The sequence below is a fragment of the Podarcis raffonei genome, chromosome 13 (genome assembly GCF_027172205.1).
Source record: "Podarcis raffonei isolate rPodRaf1 chromosome 13, rPodRaf1.pri, whole genome shotgun sequence".
NCBI lineage: Eukaryota > Metazoa > Chordata > Lepidosauria > Squamata > Lacertidae > Podarcis > Podarcis raffonei.
Genome location: NC_070614.1, coordinates 28,652,598 through 28,671,714, shown reverse-complemented (window position 1 = coordinate 28,671,714; position 19,117 = coordinate 28,652,598). Strand labels below are relative to the sequence as shown.

The following is a 19,117-nucleotide window of genomic DNA, read 5'->3' as shown; positions in this document are numbered from 1 at the left end:
CCTCTGCCGTATCCAAACAGAAGAGTGTTTTACCATAACTGCACATGTGGACAGCACCAATGTCCTCATCTAGTGCTATTTTTATAGAAAAATAGGTGTTGGAACTCTCCCTCGTCCTCTTAGGATGGCAATGGAGCCCACCTGAGAGGTGCTGGAACTGAGATCCGGTGAGTTCCGGCTGAAATAAAGCCCTGCCTTCATCGGAGAGGAAATATAATCAATAACCGTAAGTCAGAGGAACTGTGTGTGCCCTGTGCTATGAGCCAAAGACAACTCAGTCCATGCAAATTAACCATCTGTGTTCCCTCTTATCAGCTTGTGGAAACTGGTGGGAGAGTATAAATTCCATCTCATTTAATGTTCCTCATTGCTTTTCTGCCTTCCGTTCAGCAGCTCTCAGACGGAGCCTGCAAGAGGCAGTGGGTGCCTGCAGATTCCAGGAGCTTGGGTCTTCTGAAGCCAGACCCCAGCCATGCTTGATGTGAGCGTAGTTGTGTCAGGGATCTTGATCCTTCTCTACCACCTGGGGAAATTTTACAGCCCCTATTTTTGGCAGGACGTGGTCGCCTTCTTTCGCCTCATTCGATTAGCATACAAATGCCACAGGTGTTTCAGCCGCAAACCTCCCATCACCTTACTGGACTTCTTCTTGGCCAAAGTCCAGAAGCACCCAGAGAAGCCCCTGGTCCTCTTTGGAGACGAAACCTATTCCTACCGAGATATCGACAGGCGCAGCAGTCAGATGGCCAGAGTGCTCCGGGACCACGTGGGGCTGAAAGAAGGGGAAACGGTGGCTGTTTTCCTCAAGAACGTCCCTGCCTATCTCTGGGTCTGGATGGGACTGGAGAAGATTGGCAGTGTCATGGCGTGTATCAACTATAACATCCGAGCCAAGTCTCTCTTGCATGCCCTCAGCTCCTGCAAGGCCAAAGTGCTACTGACAACTCCAGGTGATGGTGACTGTTGGCTAGTGGGAAGTAGCTGCACCTCAGGGGGGAAATGAAAGCATGTCTGGACTGCACAGTTAGGCCAGTTTGACCACTGCTCTCAAAGAATCCTGGCAGCAGCCCCAGACAGCTGCTTTTGAGTGTCATGACTGAATAGTTAAATTTGTTTAAATCGTATTTCTGCTTCCAGGGAAAGGGGTTTGTGTAGAATATGCTGCCTCAGGCGCCCCGAAAACTTGGCCAGTTTTCGGTGGGGAGCACCATTTGCAGCTCTTCTTCTTGCAGGAACATTTCTTGGGCTGGATCCGGAAGAGATTGCGACTAAGAGCTTGTCCACACTTACCTTTCCTCGGCTCTTTCCAGGCATGGTTGGTGATTTAAAGCTTCATGTCTGGGTGCCCTTCTTTTTGCTCCAGGGTTTTCTCTGTGAAAACTTGCTCTTCAGTGCTCAATCTGAGCCAACGTCAATCCAGGGGAAATCTGAATTCAGCTTTAAAGAGAAGCAGGTTTTTGCAGGAAAATCTTGGGGGGGGGGGTGTGGCTCAAACACAGAGCCTGTAAAGAGTGAGGCAAAAGGTATATAAAGTGTATAAGGCCCTTTTATCCTCTCTTTCTTCCCCGCTCTCACTTTTGATGTTGTGGTCCCAGACAAAATGCATGGTTACATTGCTTGATTTTGCAAATTGTGCAAAAAACAAACAAACAAAAAGGCTTGCTAACTTGGGGCTGATCCACACACTCCCATCCCCACCAAGTCTTCCCTGCAAAAACCTGTTCTTTAAAGCTGAATCAGAACAAGCATCAATCATGGTTTTCTGTGTGTTGACGTTTGCTCCCATTGAGCACTAAAGAGCAGGTTTTCACAGGAAAAGCTCTAGAGCAAAATAAATAAATAAATGTGGTGGGGAGGCACCTGGACACAGAGCTTCAAAGCACAGGCCATGGCTGGAAAGAGTGGAGGAAAGGTGAGAGTGGATAAATCTTCAGCTGATGTTTGCAGAGCTCCCTGTATTGTGCCAGTTCACTGACTGCCCAGGTGACTAGGGATCCACAGTGGCTTCTCAGCTCCAGTTAGGTACATGGCTATACCTCAGGGCTGGGGGAGCTCTGGCCTACAGATGTTCTGGACCCCAAATCCCATCTGCCCCAGACAGCATGGCCACTGATCAGAGATTATGGAATCTGTCATGGATGTCGGGAAGGGGTAAGAGGCAAGGAGAAGCAGTTATCCTGTGGATGAACCTTAATCCCAAGAGTCCATGTTTTCAATTAACAGTAAAAAGTAAGTTTTGAGCATTTGTAGAACCTGAGATAGGAGGCCAGGCACTATACAGGCACTATTCTCATTTCTTTTGTGAGAAACTAGCGTGCCCCTGCCTTTCAATACAGTTTTCCACTGAACGGTTACAGAAGTCATTGACATTTAGGAAAGGAGACGTAGCCAAGAAGACAAAGGGCACCTCCAGTCCATCAATATCTGGGGGGAGGGATTCAAGAACATACTGGAACTTTTAAGTTTGCACAGTTAAAGTGGGTTAAAGGGCGCTGTTCGCAAAGTGCAACAAATCAACTTTTAAAAAGATTCACGCTTTTTGCAGCTTGGAAAGCGATGGAGAAAAACATTGGAAAGTGTGCAATGAATTAGGGAATTGTTAATGGGAAAATGTTAAAACACGTAACAAGAAAATCAGGATAAATGCAGAAGAACGCCATTGAAAACACAACTGGGAAAGCCTGCAAACACCCCATTCCGCCTCTTTTGGTGACCTTTTGGGTCACGTCTGGATTTGACGCAATGTGTGTATATACGGTTGCATGCATATTGAACATGCGTAAATGGGGAGTTGCCTGTATTTGAAGATATCCGTGCCTAAGGTTAGGAAGTAAGCGTCAATAAAAAATTCTCACCTCTTTTCATGCTCTCTTGAAGATTTCAAGGATGCCATTGAGGATGTCCTTCCTGCTCTAAAGAATGAAGGAGTCCAAGTTTTCTTCCTGAGCAAAGACTCCCCAACCGAGGGCGTGGAAGCTTTGCAGGGGCAGATCCAATCCAGCTCAGCCGAGCCTGTGCCCATTTCCTTCAGAGCCAACGTAACTGCTCAATCTACATCCCTGTATGTTTTCACCTCTGGGACTACAGGTGAGGAGGGAAAAGGTCACAGTGATGGGTGAGGGGGGCAATTATGTCTGGAAATCCCATCTTCCTTCTACCTGCCCTACTTGTGTATGGGGTCATTAAGGGAGGGGTAGTGCCTTTGATAAGGGACGTGGGTGGCGCTGTGGGTTAAACCACACAGCCTAGGACTTGCTGATCAGAAGGTCGGCAGTTCGAATCCCCGCGATGGGGTGAGCTCCCCTTGCTCGGTCTCAGCTCCTGCCAACCTAGCAGTTTGAAAGCACGTCAAAGTGCATGTAGATAAATAGGTACTGCTCCGGCGGGAAGGTAAACGGCGTTTCCGTGCGCTGCTCTGGTTCGCCAGAAGCGGCTTAGTCATGCTGGCCACATGACCCGGAAGCTGTATGCCGGCTCCCTCGGCCAATAAAGCGAAATGAGCACCGCAACCCCAGAGTCGGCCACGACTGTACCTAATGGTCAGGGGTCCCTTTACCTTTTCCTTAGTGCCTTTGATGGGGAATCTTGTGCTCCTTCTGGGGTAGTTTGTCCACCTTTGGTCCCCATCTTGCACTCAGCTCTCACCTGTGGCTCCTAGAATCTGTCAACATGGGAAGGAATGTATTGGGATCCCAGCATGTTACGCTTTCCCACTGGACGGAGTCATTTGTGGTTGTTAAATGAGCCCTTCTCTTTTTCCTCAAGGGCTACCGAAAGCTGCTATCCTTACCCAGAGGAAGGTGCTGATAGTATCCAACGTATCAGGCCAGTTTGGGGCCCGCCCCAAGGACATCGTCTACATCCCACTCCCTCTGTACCACTCAGTTGCACTCTTAATTGGGATTGGAGGATGCCTGGAAGCTGGTATGTATGGAATGTCCACTCACACGCCTCCTCTGCAAGAGGGTGATAGGCAGAGATGGGTTGATAAGTGCATAGACATACACACATCCATGAGTGCAGATGTACTCTCAAGTTAGACTGAGAGACTGGCCCAAGATCACCCAGTGATCTTCAGGGCGAGTGGGGACCAGAGCCCTGGTCTCCCGGGTCCTAGTCTGATGCTCTAACCACTACACAAGACAACCTCTCTCCACATAGGATCCTTCCTCACCACATATTTGCACTATATACATTGAAAACACCTGCCGCCATTTAATTCTGAACATTCTTTCATCTACCCATGGGAAGAAGCAGACCAGGAAACCTACATGTGAAAGTCAAACATATTCAGGCTGTGTACATAACATGATTTTAAAGCGCACTGCTCCCCTGCGGCAAAGAATCATGGGAACTGTAGTTCACCCCTGACAGAGGTACAGTTCCCAAACTCCTTAACGAAATCCTCCAGCCCTGTTTCAGCTGCTGTCTGGCTCAAGAAGCAAGGAGGCTTTTGTATCTGTGAGGGTTCACTGCACATTTAGAGCAAAACCCTTAGCTGCTGCATTTTGCTCCAGCTGAAGTTTCCAAACACTTTCCAGAAGCAGCCCAACATATGACTTACATTGCAATAATATAATGCATGGCACTTAGAACTTCGTCTGCCTATACCAGTGCTCACAACAAGGCCACACCTAAGCCACTCTCTCTCTTTATTCCCACAAGGGTCTACATGTGTCTTGAGACCTAAGTTCTCCGTTTCTGAGTTCTGGAATGACTGCAGACGATATCGCGTCTCCCTGATCCTGTATGTGGGAGAAATGATGCGCTACCTGTGTAATGTGAAAAAGGTAATCGTTGGCGAGAGAGGCCAGTTTTGTTGTTGCAGCAAAATTTTTTCCAAGAATTCAGATGGATTGTCCATTTCGATTCACAGCTGAATCCAAAAATACAGATGGGGGCTGCACCTAGAGGTCAAAGTCAAGAGCCCCACACAGCCCAAGGAGCTTGCAAATGACCACCTGGAGAACACCCATCTTCTTTTCTCATTGTTTTTTTAAAATCCATTTTATTGCCGAGGAACAGCTGGTGAAGCAGGCACACAGTTGCAGGCACTCATTTTATTATTATTTAACTTAAAAATATATTCCTCCTTTTCTAGGCAGCAGTGCCCCTGGTGAAAGCCACCCCATCTCCAAAAAACAAACAAAAAACAAAAAACAAAAAAACCCTCAAATGTTCCAGAAGCTGCATCAATTTCCATTGTAGTTTATGGCCCTGTCAGTTTCTTTTGCTTGGTTTTTAAAAGAAGGCCCATGGGCCCTGGCAGCTACCTGAGAACCAGAATTGGAAACCATGGTTTGGAAACCTTTAGTGACATTGGTTGCCTTCTATCTGTGGCACAGCACGCAAATTGTGAGATTTGTTCCTGCAAGAGCCAGTGAAGGCCGCCAACTTGGGTAGGCAAATTCTGCTGTTGTGCTCTGTTGCTGCTTGTTGGCTTCCCACAGGTATCTAACAGATCAAGATAATAATCATAATAATCATAATAATAATTTATTATTTATACCCCGCCCATCTGTCTGGGCCTAGCCACTCTGGGTGGCTTCCAACAAAATATTTAAATACAGTAATGCATCAAACATTAAAAGCTTCCCTAAACAGGGCTGCCTTCAGATGTCTTCTAAAAGTCTGGTAGTTGTCGTTCTCTTTGACATCTGGTGGGAGGGCGTTCCACAGGGCAGGTGCCACTACCGAGAAGGCCCTCTGCCTGGTTCCCTGTAACTTGGCTTCTCACAGTGAGGGAACTGCCAGAAGGCCCTTGGCGCTGGACCTCAGTGTCCGGATGGAAAGATGGGGGTGGAGACGCTCCTTCAGATATACTGGACCGAGGCCGTTTAGGTGTTGTACCAGGTGGGCCACTGCCCTGATTCAAGGCTATTCTTATGGCATACTGTTTAAATAACAGCCCCTCAGCTGCAGTCTGAACCAGGTGAAGTTTCCAAAGAGCCTTCCTAGGAAGCCATTCACAGAGCACATTTCATTAACCTGACATGTTTGTTATCAGGAGGACAGGAAGCCGGCACTGGTCAGTGTGGCGTCATTGTTAGAGTGTTGGACTATGACCTGGGAGACGGGGGTTCGAATCCTCACTCAGCCATGAAGCTAACTGGGTGACCTTGAGCCAGTCACGATCTCTTAGCCTAACCCACCTCACGGGGTTGTTGTGAAGATTAAATGGGGAGGAAGAGAACCATGTCCATCACCTTGAGATCCTTGGAAGATAAAGGTGGCATAGAAATGTATAATAATAATAAATATTAGCAAAGTTTATTTAGTTCAGCAGCGACCCCTCTGACATGCTGCTTTGCAGACAGACAGCGACCGAGACCACTGTGTGCGAATGGCAATAGGCAACAGTTTGCGTGTGGAGGTCTGGAAGGAATTCCTGCACCGATTTGGACCCATCCAAATCTATGAGATCTATGGAGCGACAGAGGGGAACGTCGGGTTTTTTAACACCACAGGAAAAGTTGGAGCTGTGGGAAGGTCCCACTTCCTCTACAAGGTAATGAGAACTAAACTAGAATATCTCAGCAAACCCATAGCTACCTGAAACCCTGTTTAGATATACATTCTTATCTAGATATACATTCTTATCTAGATCTTATCTAACCCCTGGATGGTTAAGTCCAATCAAACGTGACTATGGGGTGCAGCACTCACCTCGCTTTCCAGACTGAGGGAGACGCTGTTTCGGCTGCAGACAGCTTTCCGGGTCATGTGGTCAGCACGACTAAACCACTACTGGCACACAGATGAGTGCCAGTGCACAGGGAAATGCAGTTTACCCTCCCACCACAGTGGTACCTATTTATCTACTCGTACTGCTATGCTTTCAAACTGCTAGGTTGGCAGAAGCTGCGACAGAGCAATGGGAGCTCACCCCGTCATGCAGATTCAAACTGCCAACTTTCCGATCGCAAGCCCAAGAGGCTCAGTGGCTTAGGCCACAGTGCCACCCACGTCCCTCTCTTGAAATATATGGAGTGGATGTGGCCCAAGTCTTGCTGCACACAATCCAGAACTTGTTATTCCTGCTGCACTCTATTCACAGGGCATGTCAGGACTGACCACCTCTCCTCTCAGACAGCTAGAAAGCCGTAGAGAGAATGCAACACGAAGGTGAAGCAAGATAAAAGCCCACAGCAGGGGAAAATACAGGGAAAGGTACCAAGAATTTTGTCGACACCCCCCAAGCAAAAATGTAAGACTTGGAAAGATAGTTTGTTGGCATAGTGCAGCCTCCGCAGGTTGCCCACTGCCCAGCTGTTCCTGCTGAGGTTCAAGCCTGATCTCGTCCATTATGCCACTCAACGAATCAGTGGCAAAGAGGGGCATGGCTGCCAAGCCACACTGCCATCAGACAAAGAAGCAGCTCCAGTGGCACCTTGCTGCATTTCCTTACTGTGTGCTGAGAAAGGGAAACCCTTTTCTCAGAACTCCGCAAGGAAGCATGTCTGGTGAGGCATTTGGGCATGTGTATATCTGGATTTGCGCCCGTCCACTTTGGGCTTTGCCCCCCAACAACAGCACATCATTAAACTCAAATGAGGCAATGCAGGCAAGAAAGGGGTTCTCTGCCCCTGAGCTTCAGCTGCTACCAGGAGTACACTAACCAGTGAGGTAGAGCAGCAATGTTCTGGATTTAGACCAGGGTTGAGGGACCTTTGGCTCTCCAGATGTTGATGAAGTATAACTCCCATCAGCCCTGGCAAGCATGGTCAATGGCCAGGGGTGATGGCTGCAGTTCATTCAGTGACACCTGGAGGACCAAAGGTTCTCAATACCTGGTTTAGATCAAGGAGGCCGGACTCAAATCTCTGCTCAGCTGCAAAGATGAGCTTGGCTCAGCTGCTGTTTCTCAGTCCAACCTACCTCGCAGAGACCTTTAGGGCTTCAGGTATTGTTGTGCTTCCTAGATAAGTTCTATGGTTTGTCTTCTATGGTTTTATGTACAATTCTAGTAAACTGATTTTAATTTTTTTTAAAAAAATGAATTAGCAGTATATTATTACTATTATTATTATTAGTGATAAGCTCCCTGTTCCCTTGGGTCATTCATAAAATATATTCCAGTCCATGTGTAGCCTTGAATTTCAGCCTTGTGGGATCATGTTTCCATTTCCTGCTTGTTCCACCTCAGAAACTGGCAAAGTACGAAATCATCAAATATGACATTGACAAGGATGAGCCTGTGAGAGACAAGAATGGACATTGCATCCCAGTGACTCCAGGTAAGCCAATAAAGCTGACATTCAGAGAGGAACTGGGCTTTGTATTGTCAGAGTCCTAACTCACAAGAAGGTACTGTACATGGCCTCTAGACTGAAATTGCTCACATCTCTCCCAGCAAGAAAGATGGCAGAGTCCCTTCTTCACACATAGAACAGAAGAAGAATCATCGAAAGAGGAAGTGTGAGCCACTCCTGCTTTGTGTTAAATGTGAAGAGTCTTCATTTTACAGGGCCACCAGAAGGGATGGATGCATCTGTCAGTTTCAACTTCAGTTTCTCATTTCTCCAGTCTTAGGTTGCTTCCTGTTTAATGAGTGTTCATCCAGTTTTGTTTGCAGGGAAATTAGATGCCATTGGTTATTTAATTCATCCTGATTTATTTGCAGGGACATTAGATGACATTGCATCAAAGCAAGCTTTAATCTTCACTTTCTGGTCCATTTCCCCCATTCCATTCCTTAGTGCAAAAAGTTCAATATTTGGGGGAAGAAGGTTTGTTGCACAAGACCTCCTATAATTCCACAGACTGAATTTGTTGGTATGTGATTGAATCCTACCTGAAAATAGGATTCTAGCAGCGCCTGAGGGGGCAAAGATTGTAGGCTGCAGGTGGGTGTACAAACTTAAACCTCTGGTGACAGGAGAGTACAAATACAAAGCTCGTTTAGTGGCTCAAGGATACTCTCAGAGGCCTGGAAAAGATTATGACGAGACTTTTTCCCCTACTGCTAAGGGGGACAGTGTAAGGCTGATTCTAACGCTTGGAGCAAAGAGAAAACTCCTGTTAAACCATTTTGATATCCAGACTGCATATTTACATGCATCAATATCAGAAGACCTGTATCTAGCCGAACCGCCTGGTTATGAGACAGGTTCCAATAGAGTGTTGAAATTAAACAAAGCTCTATATGGTCTCAAACAGGCTGCAAGATCTTGGAACAAATGTTTCCATGAGGCCTTAGTGTCATTTGGTTTCAAGCAGAGTACAGCTGACAATTGTGTTTATGTACGTGGTACAGGCAGTGATCAAGAGTTTTGTCTGATTTATGTAGATGATGTATTGTATGCTTGCAAAACAGATAAACAAACTAAAAGGTTTGCCAAGCAATTGTCCAGTAAGTTCAAAATGAAAGACTTAGGCCCGGTTAGGACATATCTAGGGTTGGAAGTGTGCTGGGCCCAAGATGGCAGCTGCCTAATTAGTCAGCAGAACAAAGTTAAACAACTACTGACTACATACAGGATGCAGGATTGCAAAGGGGCAGTGGTGCCTATGGATCCAGGTTTCATAAAAACACTTCATATAGATAAGAGTCCTAAATTTGAACATCCTGATGTATATCATTCTGTAATTGGAAGTTTATTGTATCTAGCACAGTGGTCCAGACCTGATATTAGCTATGCAGTAGGCATATTAAGTAGATTGGTCTCAAAACCCACACTAAATGCCTGGAAAGGGGTAAAACAAGTTCTGAGATACCTCAAACAGACAATTGGCTATATGTTACAATTAAATTCTTCAGAGGATGAAATGTTGAGTTGCTACTGTGATAGTGACTGGGGAAATTTGCCGGATAGAAAATCTGTCACAGGACTAGTCATAATGGTCGGTGGAGCTTTAATCAGCTGGCGGTCACGCAAGCAAGACGTTGTAAGTGTGTCATCAACGGAATCCGAGTACGCCGCATTGAGTGAATTGTGCAACGAGGTGATTTATTTCAAGCATTTGTTAGCAGATTTAAATGTAAATTGTGGAGAACCAGTACGAGTTTACATTGATAATCAGGCTTGTATAACCTTAAGTAAAACAGAGGGTTTCAAATCACGTTCCAAACATATCTCTGTAAAATACCAAAATGTACGTTGCTGTGTACAAGACAATATAATCACATGTACTTATGTATCAAGTGAAGAAAATGTAGCAGATGTATTAACTAAACCATTGGCAAAGATAAAGAACAAGCAAATGTGCAAGGGTTTAGGTTTGCTGGAAAAATAATCTCCTACATAGGTGTTATTTGATGTTAATTGTCCAGCAGAATCTGTGAGGGGGTGTTCAGTTTCTGTTAATTGATTCTCATGAAAACTTACAGATTCTGGCTTCACACAATTAACTCAAGGCAGTGTCAATTTACTCTTGGCAGAAAGCCAAGGTCAGCTTGACCTAGAAACTACTTACTCTGATTGGTTAACGACCAGCACTCAACTCTGTTATCTAGGGATTGCTAGCACAGTTTGGTGTGTTAGGGGTGTGTTAGGAGTAGGAGTGCTGTGCATGGTTAAGAGAGAGAGAGAAAGAAAGGATTTATTTTGCTTTGTTTTGTATGCAGAAACTCTGCTGGTTTTATTTTTCCTTTTAATAAATCCTGTAAATAGTTATTCTGAGTCTAGCTGACTAGTCATTTCCACCTCAACTAGCTTCTTCGCTGTGCAGGAAAACTCTGCTACGTTTGGGCTAAAGCCATTAGAGCTATGCCTGACACTTCAAAGTTCCATGATATAATTCCACAGACTGAATTTGTTGGTATGTGATTGAATCCTACCTGAAAATAGGATTCTATACCAGCTAATTTTTATGTTATTTTTTAATTTTAATTTTAATTTTAATTTTTATTTTTTAAATTTTATTTTATTTTTTAAAAGCCGCACAAAAAATTGTTTCTTCTATTGTACACATGATTGTGTGGGATTTCCCCTAATATTCACATTTTGGAAAGTAATTTTTTGTAACATAATGAGTTTCTGGCCTGTCTTGAATCTACTGCTCAGGGATTTCACAGAGTGGCTCAACGGAGGCCAGCATCCTGCCAAATCAGTATATTCTGCAGCAATCAGGTGTGGCGATGTGCTTCACCCGATTTAGGGACGAATGCCTGAGGAAACAGTGTCCTAAAGCAGAGTCACTCGCATGTGCTCCCTTGCTGTGCATTCTGACAGCTGCTAGAGATGCCAGCAGTGGCAGATGTCAGTGGCAGCAAGAACTGTAGGAAGGCTGGTCCCCAGTAGCATTGGCACCCAGTCGTCTTGCCCGTGGTTCTTTGTTGGAGGATGAATATTAGTTGATTCAGCTTCATTCCCTTTTCTTTTCCCAGGTGAGACAGGCTTGTTTGTGGCCAAAATCACTGGGCTTGCCCCGTTCTCTGGCTACGCAGGAGACCGACAGAAGTCGGAGAAGAAGATTCTCCGGGATGTTTTCACCAAAGGAGACTGCTACTTCAATAGCGGCGACCTTCTGATGGAAGACCAAGAAGGCTTTCTATATTTCAAGGACCGGGTAGGAGATACTTTCCGGTGAGTCCCGCACAGGTTCTGCGGCTGATATTCTGACAAATGTAGAACAGGCAGTCAGCACCAGTGTTTCATTAGCATAGGTAGCATTCACAAATGCTGGCAAACACCTAAGAGCTAGTGTAGGGCAGTAGCTCAGAGTGTCATGAAGCGTCTAGTTCAAATCTCACCACCGTTGTCCCCAGGTGTAATTTGGGTATAATAAGGCTCACTTATCTTATAGATGATGTTGCAAGGTGGGGATGGGAAACCTGTAATCCTGCAGGTGTTGCTGTACTACAGTTCCCATCTTCCCTGACCACTGGCCACGCTGGTTGAGGTTGATGGGAGTTGAGGTCCAGCCAGATCTGGAAGGCCACAGGCTCCCTATTGTCGCCGTAAGGATCGCAACAAGATCTTGTAAGTGAAGAGCCCTGAATGATTACCGTAAAACCAGTATCCAAATACTAATACGTAATTTTATCTCATTACTGATAACAAAATATCTAGCCCATCCTTTGTCAATGGTTAGTCACTGCTTCAATGAATATGACTGGATCTACGTACTTTTGCTCTTTCTACTGATCGTTCATTGGTTTTTTTAGATGCTTGTTCATTGTATTTTAGGGTTGGTTGTTTTGATACTGTTGTTAGTCGCCCAGGCTATTCTAAATAAACAGCAGGAAATGAAGATGCACTTAAATAAGGAAGATCCCAGGGTGCATTACAAGGCAATAATACAGTAAGGGCCCCTCTAGACTGGTGTTTCTTCGTGGATATATTCTGCACAATGTCATTGGTGTAATAATAGCGCATTAGTGGTGGATTTATACTAGACCATCCGCACATCATTTTGCTTTATGAGTTGTTCTGCGATGCTTCCCCGACGTTAATGCATCACCTGGAAGGGATCCAGCAAAAACTGCACTCTGCCAAGCATTTGTGGCATTAAAGGTTACTGGATTAGAAGCAGGAAGTTATGGGAGCTTTAACAGTTGAGAAAAAAGCCCTGTGTCCGCCCTGAAACTTTTGCAGGCACAAACAGTATTGAAAGAGGGAGCATGTATAACTGCCCTGATACCGTCATAAGCACAAAGTATGTATACAATTAAAAGGGTGTTTGGAGGGCCCCTGAAACAACCGCTATATCAAACCAACACAGCACAACTTACGGTATATAAGCAGGCGAGGACGCAGCGTTCGAAAACACCAAGGAACCACAAACTGGCCGCCTCGCTTGCGCCAATGACAAAATTCCCGATTATGAACGAAAGGAGAGATGTTCACTTTTACCAAACCCATCTGGGAATAATCTGTTTTGTCCATGCAGCTGGAAAGGGGAAAACGTGGCCACTACAGAAGTGGAGTACATCCTGGCACCACTGAGATTCATCCAGGAAGTCAATGTCTATGGGGTACCAGTGCCAGGTGGGTCTGAAATTCCATTGGATCAAAACCCGTCTTTCTGCTGCCACATTTAGCATCCAAATATATGGCAAGATTATCCGCTCACCAACAACAAGGTTCAGTCGCTCACAAACGGCTGCAGCTCTTGGGTCATTTGGGTTCTGTGAACCGATTTGTGAAAGGCTGGTAGGCGGATATCCCCAGACTGCAACTGAATCACTCTTGCAAGATAGTGGTCACGCCCACAACATACATTTAAAGAAGCCTATGTTTAAAGAGTCCGTGTGGTGTAGTGGCTAAAATGCTGGACTAGGAGCTGGGAGACCAGGGTTCAAATCCCTACTCAGTCACGAAGCTCACTGAAGTGACCTTGGGCCAGTCTCTCACTCTCAGCCTCACTTACCTCAAAGGGTTGTTGAGGGAGGATAAAATGGGGAGGAGGTGAAGCTTGTTCACTGCCTTGAGCTTCTTAGAGGAAAGGTGGGATAGAAATGAAACAAACAAAACATTTAACGCACACTTAAAGCCCATGGCTTCCTCAAGGAATCCTGGGAAATGCAATCTGTTAGGGGTTCCAGGAATTGTAGTTCCCGGGATTCTTGGGAGGGGCAGGAATCATAGAATCAACAAATTGTAGAGTTGGAAGGGAACACGAGAGTCATCTAGTCTGACCCCCTGCAACGCAGGAAGCTTTTGCCCAACGTGGGGCTCAAACGCATGATCCTGAGATGAAGAGTCTCATGCTCTACCGAAGTGTGTTTTCAGTGTACCGTGTGGGAATGTGACAATCTGGAGGCAGTGCTGCATTTCTGTGCTGGTTGTCAAGGAAAGGTTCTTGTTTTCCTCCACGGCTAGCTCAAAAACCAAAGTGGTCAATGTAGAAAATCCAGATTTTTTTGGGGAAAAGGAAAAGATCAGAAGAACAAGAAACTGGATCATTCATATGGCAGGGTAAGCCTGTGTGAATTGGAGTGTTTTTAGCTAGCCAGTCCACAGCTGTTCTAGGTGCATTCATTTACATGTGACATGGCTTTCTACACACCCACTCAACCAACCAACCAACCGGTCCCTTCTGGTTTGTTCCAGGCCATGAAGGAAAGACTGGGATGGCTGCAATCTGCCTTAAGAAGGGGCACTCCTTTGATGGGCAGAAGCTGTATGCGCACGCCAAGGATTTCCTGCCAGCCTATGCCATACCTCGCTTCGTTCGTATCCAGGTATGATCCCTTCTTGTCACTTTCCTCCCTGTGCTTGCGGCCTTGAGAAACCCCATAGGTCAGCCTCCTACCCTGGGAATTCTTGCCTTCCCTGCCTCTCACACTTCATCAGCCATCCATCACCTTCTTGCTCATCTGTTTCTCAATCAATGAAGCACCAGGGGGCAAGACCATGCGGAGAGGAGGCTGGCTGGGAACAATATGCCTTTGTGAGCCTGTGCATGAATGGGCATGTGTGTTTGAGAGAGTGTGGGGCATGGATTCCTCTATAGTGTCCTTTCCTGACTTTTCGGCTGATTCCTAATCAGAGGAGCAGTAAGGGGAGGGGAAATGTTTTTTTTTTGTGTGTGTGTGTGTGTGTGTGTGTGTGTGTGTGTGTTGCATGAATGTGTGAGTGTGAAAGGGTGTAGAATGACCTCATCCATGGCCAGCTCTGCATGCACGCACGCACGCGCACACACAAACACACACAGCCAAGAGAATGACACCCTCAAGCTGAAAAAGCGTTCCCTGCCTATAGACAAGCAGGCCAAGTCAGAAGACATAGTCTCATCCGGACTTTCTTTTGTGCCACACTTTCCAAGTACAGGTCTGTGCTTTAAAACTCTGCGTCCAATAAGTTTTTTGGTTTTTTGTTTATTTTCTCTGGGGGCTCCCTCCCCCCCGGGAAAACCTGTATTTTACCGCTGAATCAGAGCAAACATTAATCCATGGAAACAGGGGTGCTAATTTGAATAAAATAGGGGGGCAGTATTGTATGAGAGGGAAGGACGTTGGCCCCTAGGAGTTGGAAGCCCCGATTGTCATTTCCTCCGAGCTTTCCCAGGGAAAGTGCCAGGATAAAAACAACAACAACACTCAAAGACAGACAGCACAAAAGGAAGTCTGGATGAGCCCTGAGTCATAGATCCATGTTGTTTGGCCTTCAGCAACCGGGTGTAAATGAACAGAGTGAAATCCACTCTCATTATCTCTAATGAGATGCTCAGGATGCCAGCTCCCCATGCAGAGCTCAGAGCCTGTTCTTGTACATCTGTCTGCCACTGCTCAAAACACTGACTCCCTTGGCCTGCTCTAGGAATGTCTTGGAGCGGGGTGTCGTTGGTTGTTTTCTACTCACTGCACTGCTCTTTCCCATGCAGGACACCCTGGAGATCACGGGCACTTTCAAGCAGATCAAAAGCCAGTTGGTAAAGGAAGGATTTGACCCTGCTGTCATCAGTGACCCCCTCTTCTTCCTCGATGACTCTGAAGAATGTTACATGCCCTTGACTCCACAGATCTTCAGCACCATTGCAGAGAGGAAGCTGAAGCTGTGAAAAGGAGCAATTGTCTCTTTAACTGCCCTAGTGGCAACCTAGGAACAACTATAGTGTTGAGCTACTTGGCTTCTGCCTGGGAAAGAGGGGATAATCTATTGCCACGGCAGAGCTTTCCAAACTTTTCATGTTGGTCACACACTTTTTAGACATGCATCATTTCATGATACAGTAATTTAGTTCTACTAGCAAACCAGAGGTTAGCGAGGGGAGCATTCACGTGACATACCTACACACTGCAGCCGACACACAAATGTGTCACGACACATGGTTTGGAAAGCTCTGTGCCACGGTTCTCAAAGTGGGCAGTTAGCCACCCCGGGTTGTGGTGAAGGGATTACACGGTGGGTGCTAAGAGACAAGTGGGGGTGGCAGTGAAGGTGTAAATGACTATTGGATTTTGAACAAATGTGGAAAAAAATTCCCCCAAAATTTTACTAGTTTTCCACATTTATGACAAATATAACATATAAAACAAAACACGTTACAATACAAAAAAAAAACAAAAAACATATTCTTTCTTATTTTCATTTTCATTTCCATAGTTAAGTGACTTCCTCAAATCCCCCCTAACTGAATTTCATTTTATAACCTTGTAACAGTTCTCCCAAACATCTTTCTAGATAATTAGTTCCTTCAATTGACTATATTCAACTCTTTTCTTATTGTCTTAAATCCATATTGCTATACCACATTCTTATTGTTATCTTAGGCCTGTTTAGTACTTTCAAGAACCTTCTCAATTATCTTATATTACAATATCATAGTCTTTAACTTTCATCCAGTCTTCTTGGTATTCCTCCTCTTTCTGTTCACGAATTCTTCCAGTCAGGTCATCCAGCTCCAGAAACTCCAACATCTTCATCTGCCGTTCTTCTACTGTTGGTTTTTCTTGAGATTTCCAATTTTCTGCTAATAGCAGTCTTGCCGCTGTAGTGGCATACAAAAATGACCTAACATCTTTTTTGGGCAATTCCAATCCTATTATTCCAAGTAAAAAGGCTTCTGGTTTCTTTACAAATGTATATTTCAACATTTTAACTCATTATATATCTTTTCCCAGAAGTCCTTAACCTTAGGACACGTCCATCACATATGGTAACAGGTATGATAAATCTTTGCTAGTTTTACCAGGTTTAAGTACCACCTATACATCATTTTCATAATATTTTCTTTTAGTACCGTACATGCCGTGAACTTAACCCCTTTCTTTCACAACCTTTCCCAATCTTCCAACATTATATTGTATCCCACGTCTCTTGCCCAATCTATCATAACAGATTTGACTTGTTCATCCTTTGTATGCCAATCCAACAGCAAATTATACATTTTAGATAGATTTTTAACATCTGTATCTAACAACTCTGTTTCCAATTTGGTTTTTTCCATTGCAAAACCATTTTTCTTATCAAGCTTATACAACTCATTGATCTGGTAATATTGTAACCAACCATCCAGTTTATCTTTAATTTGATCAAATATTTTCAATTTAAATCCTTCATTATCTTCCAACAATAAATCAGCATATTTCAACCATTTAGTCTCCATATTTAGTTTTTTCTGGGCCTTAGCTTCCATTGGTGAAAGCTACCTGGGTGTTTTCCTTCTAAGAGATCTTTGTATCTTATCCAAACATTATATAGAGATTTTCTAATTACATGTGTCAGGGGCTCGGGAGCAGGAGCACTGGGGAGAGAGGAAATGGAGAGCGAGGGGGAGGAATCCGAGGGCAGCGTAGGGGAGTATGACAGTGACCCGAGAGATTCCATGAGCTTCTCCAGCGAATCAGAAGATTCCCAGAAGGGGGCGCCGATGGTCAGGGCAAGGGGGGTCCCAGGGGGGACGCACCAGAAACAAGGAGCCAGCGGGGAACCCCAAAGCAGCAGCGGGGGATCAGGACCAGTTTCCCCACCAGAGCGTAGTGGGGGGGGAAGAGTCACATGTGTCAGGACCAGCGTCTCCTCCAGCGGGGAGAGAAGATGAGTCAGGGCTGACCACGCCTCCATCGGAGAGTGGGGGAATGGAGGGGAGGTCAGTTGCAGCTAGCCCCCCCGAAGGGGGAAGCAGTGACAGCAGCAGTGAAACGGTTAGGAGGAAAGTTGCTGGCTGGGCGCGCGCACCAAGTTCAAATGTACAGGCGCGGGGGACAGCAGGAGACCCGGATGGGGAACCAGCTCCTAAAGCCCGCCGGAGGGAGGGAGAAGGCTCAGGGGAATCAGCGTCAGAAGAGTCTAGAAAGGGCGAGACCCCGACGGGCAGGCGGACCCAGAGGAGGAAAGAGCAGAGGAAGAGGTGGAGCAAGGCTAGAGTCTTAAACTGGTGTATGGGGGGAGGAGATTCAGACGGAGCATCAGCGGTCTAAAGCTTGAGACGTAGGGCTGCGCGCTGCGGCTCTGGAAGTGAAACTGAACTTCAATAAAGACTTTTGTATTTAACAACGAAGCAGCGTTGGTCCTTTGTGAGCTGGGACCTAGGGCAGCTCTGACAACATGATTTTTAAAACCTTTGTGGGCCTTTATCTTGTTGTACCATAGATATGCATGCCAACCAAATGAATTGTCAAATCCCTCCAGAATCAACACATCAACATTGTCAAATTGAATCCATTCCTTTATCCAGCAGAAAGCTGCAGCTTCAAAATATATCTTCAGGTCTGGCAGGGAGAATCCCCCTCTTTCTTTAGTATCTGTTAGTAACTTACTGGTATATTTAATTCTGGGTCCCCCCCCCCCCCGCCAGATAAATTTAGACAATGCTTTCTGCCATTCTTTAAAACACTTAACATTATCAATAATTGGTATGGCTTGAAATAAGAACAACATCTTTCGCAATACATTCATCTTTACCACTGAAATTAATGGTTACCGTTTTGAATTTTATTGTGTTATTATCTTCCTTAGTGGGTGGTGCAGACTGCTATTCAGAATAATGCTTTTTATAGATTAGAAGGCACTGGGGATGAGTTTATGGAACCAAGGGGGCTGTGGCCCAAAATGGTTTGGGAGCCCCTGATCTAGTGTTTAATTCTTATCTGCTAACTCCAGGGTGTGAGCATGCATATATATGTATATGCTTTTGAGTGCATAGGGATTTAAAAACAAAACAGCACCTTTTCCTTTAACGTCCTCAATCCGGCAATACCTTTATTAGGGCCAAGCAACATGCCACTAAAGAGTTGCAGGCTTTGGAGTGCTGCAGAACTCTTCGTCAAGCAAGATACCATACAAAGCAAGTCACGGGGTGGGGAGTGAGGACAAACAAAGAAGTAAAATATAGGCTTGAGGTTGCAGTCATGTGGTCAGTTTCTAGATTTAGGGTGTGCACAAATTACCACTTTAGAGCACAGTGAAGTCCCATTTCACAACTCCCTCCCCTCCAGGTGTTCACATCCAGTGGCGTAGCGTGGGGGTGCAGGGGGGGCCAGCCGCACCTGGCGCAACATCTGGGGGGCGCTCACACTCGCAGCTCTCTGCCCTACCTGGCTCACTCAGGGTTAGGGGGCGCAAATTACTTGCCTTGCCCCGGGTGCTGACAACCCACGCTACACCACTGTTCACATCAGCCCAAATTCTTTAGTGTCAGATTTGTTTCTGCTTGTATACACACTATGTGTAGTGTACTAACAGCACACTGTCTTCTGACTAATAGCGTATTAATGCTTCCCTTATGA

The 19,117-nt window shown here is 45.5% G+C and overlaps 1 protein-coding gene across 1 annotated transcript; it reads left to right on the top strand.

The window, feature by feature from the left end:
* Nucleotides 1-379: 379 nt before the first annotated feature.
* Nucleotides 380-15,506, top strand: LOC128399451 (long-chain fatty acid transport protein 2-like). Its single transcript, XM_053360928.1, has 10 exons — nucleotides 380-950; nucleotides 2,878-3,087; nucleotides 3,766-3,924; nucleotides 4,666-4,790; nucleotides 6,314-6,508; nucleotides 8,147-8,237; nucleotides 11,330-11,528; nucleotides 12,835-12,932; nucleotides 13,998-14,128; nucleotides 15,271-15,506. The coding sequence occupies exons 1-10, from the start codon at nucleotides 473-475 to the stop codon at nucleotides 15,445-15,447; spliced, it is 1,863 nt and encodes a 620-aa protein (XP_053216903.1). The 5' UTR covers nucleotides 380-472; the 3' UTR covers nucleotides 15,448-15,506.
* The last annotated feature ends 3,611 nt before the right edge of the window (nucleotides 15,507-19,117 follow it).

Coding starts and splice junctions, on each gene's coding strand:
- LOC128399451 (XM_053360928.1), top strand. CDS start 473: ATGCTTGATGTGAGCGTAGTTGTGTCAGGGATCTTGATCCTTCTCTAC. Junction 11,529..12,834: donor CGGGTAGGAGATACTTTCCG/GTGAGTCCCGCA, acceptor TTGTCCATGCAG/CTGGAAAGGGGAAAACGTGG. Junction 14,129..15,270: donor CTCGCTTCGTTCGTATCCAG/GTATGATCCCTT, acceptor TTTCCCATGCAG/GACACCCTGGAGATCACGGG.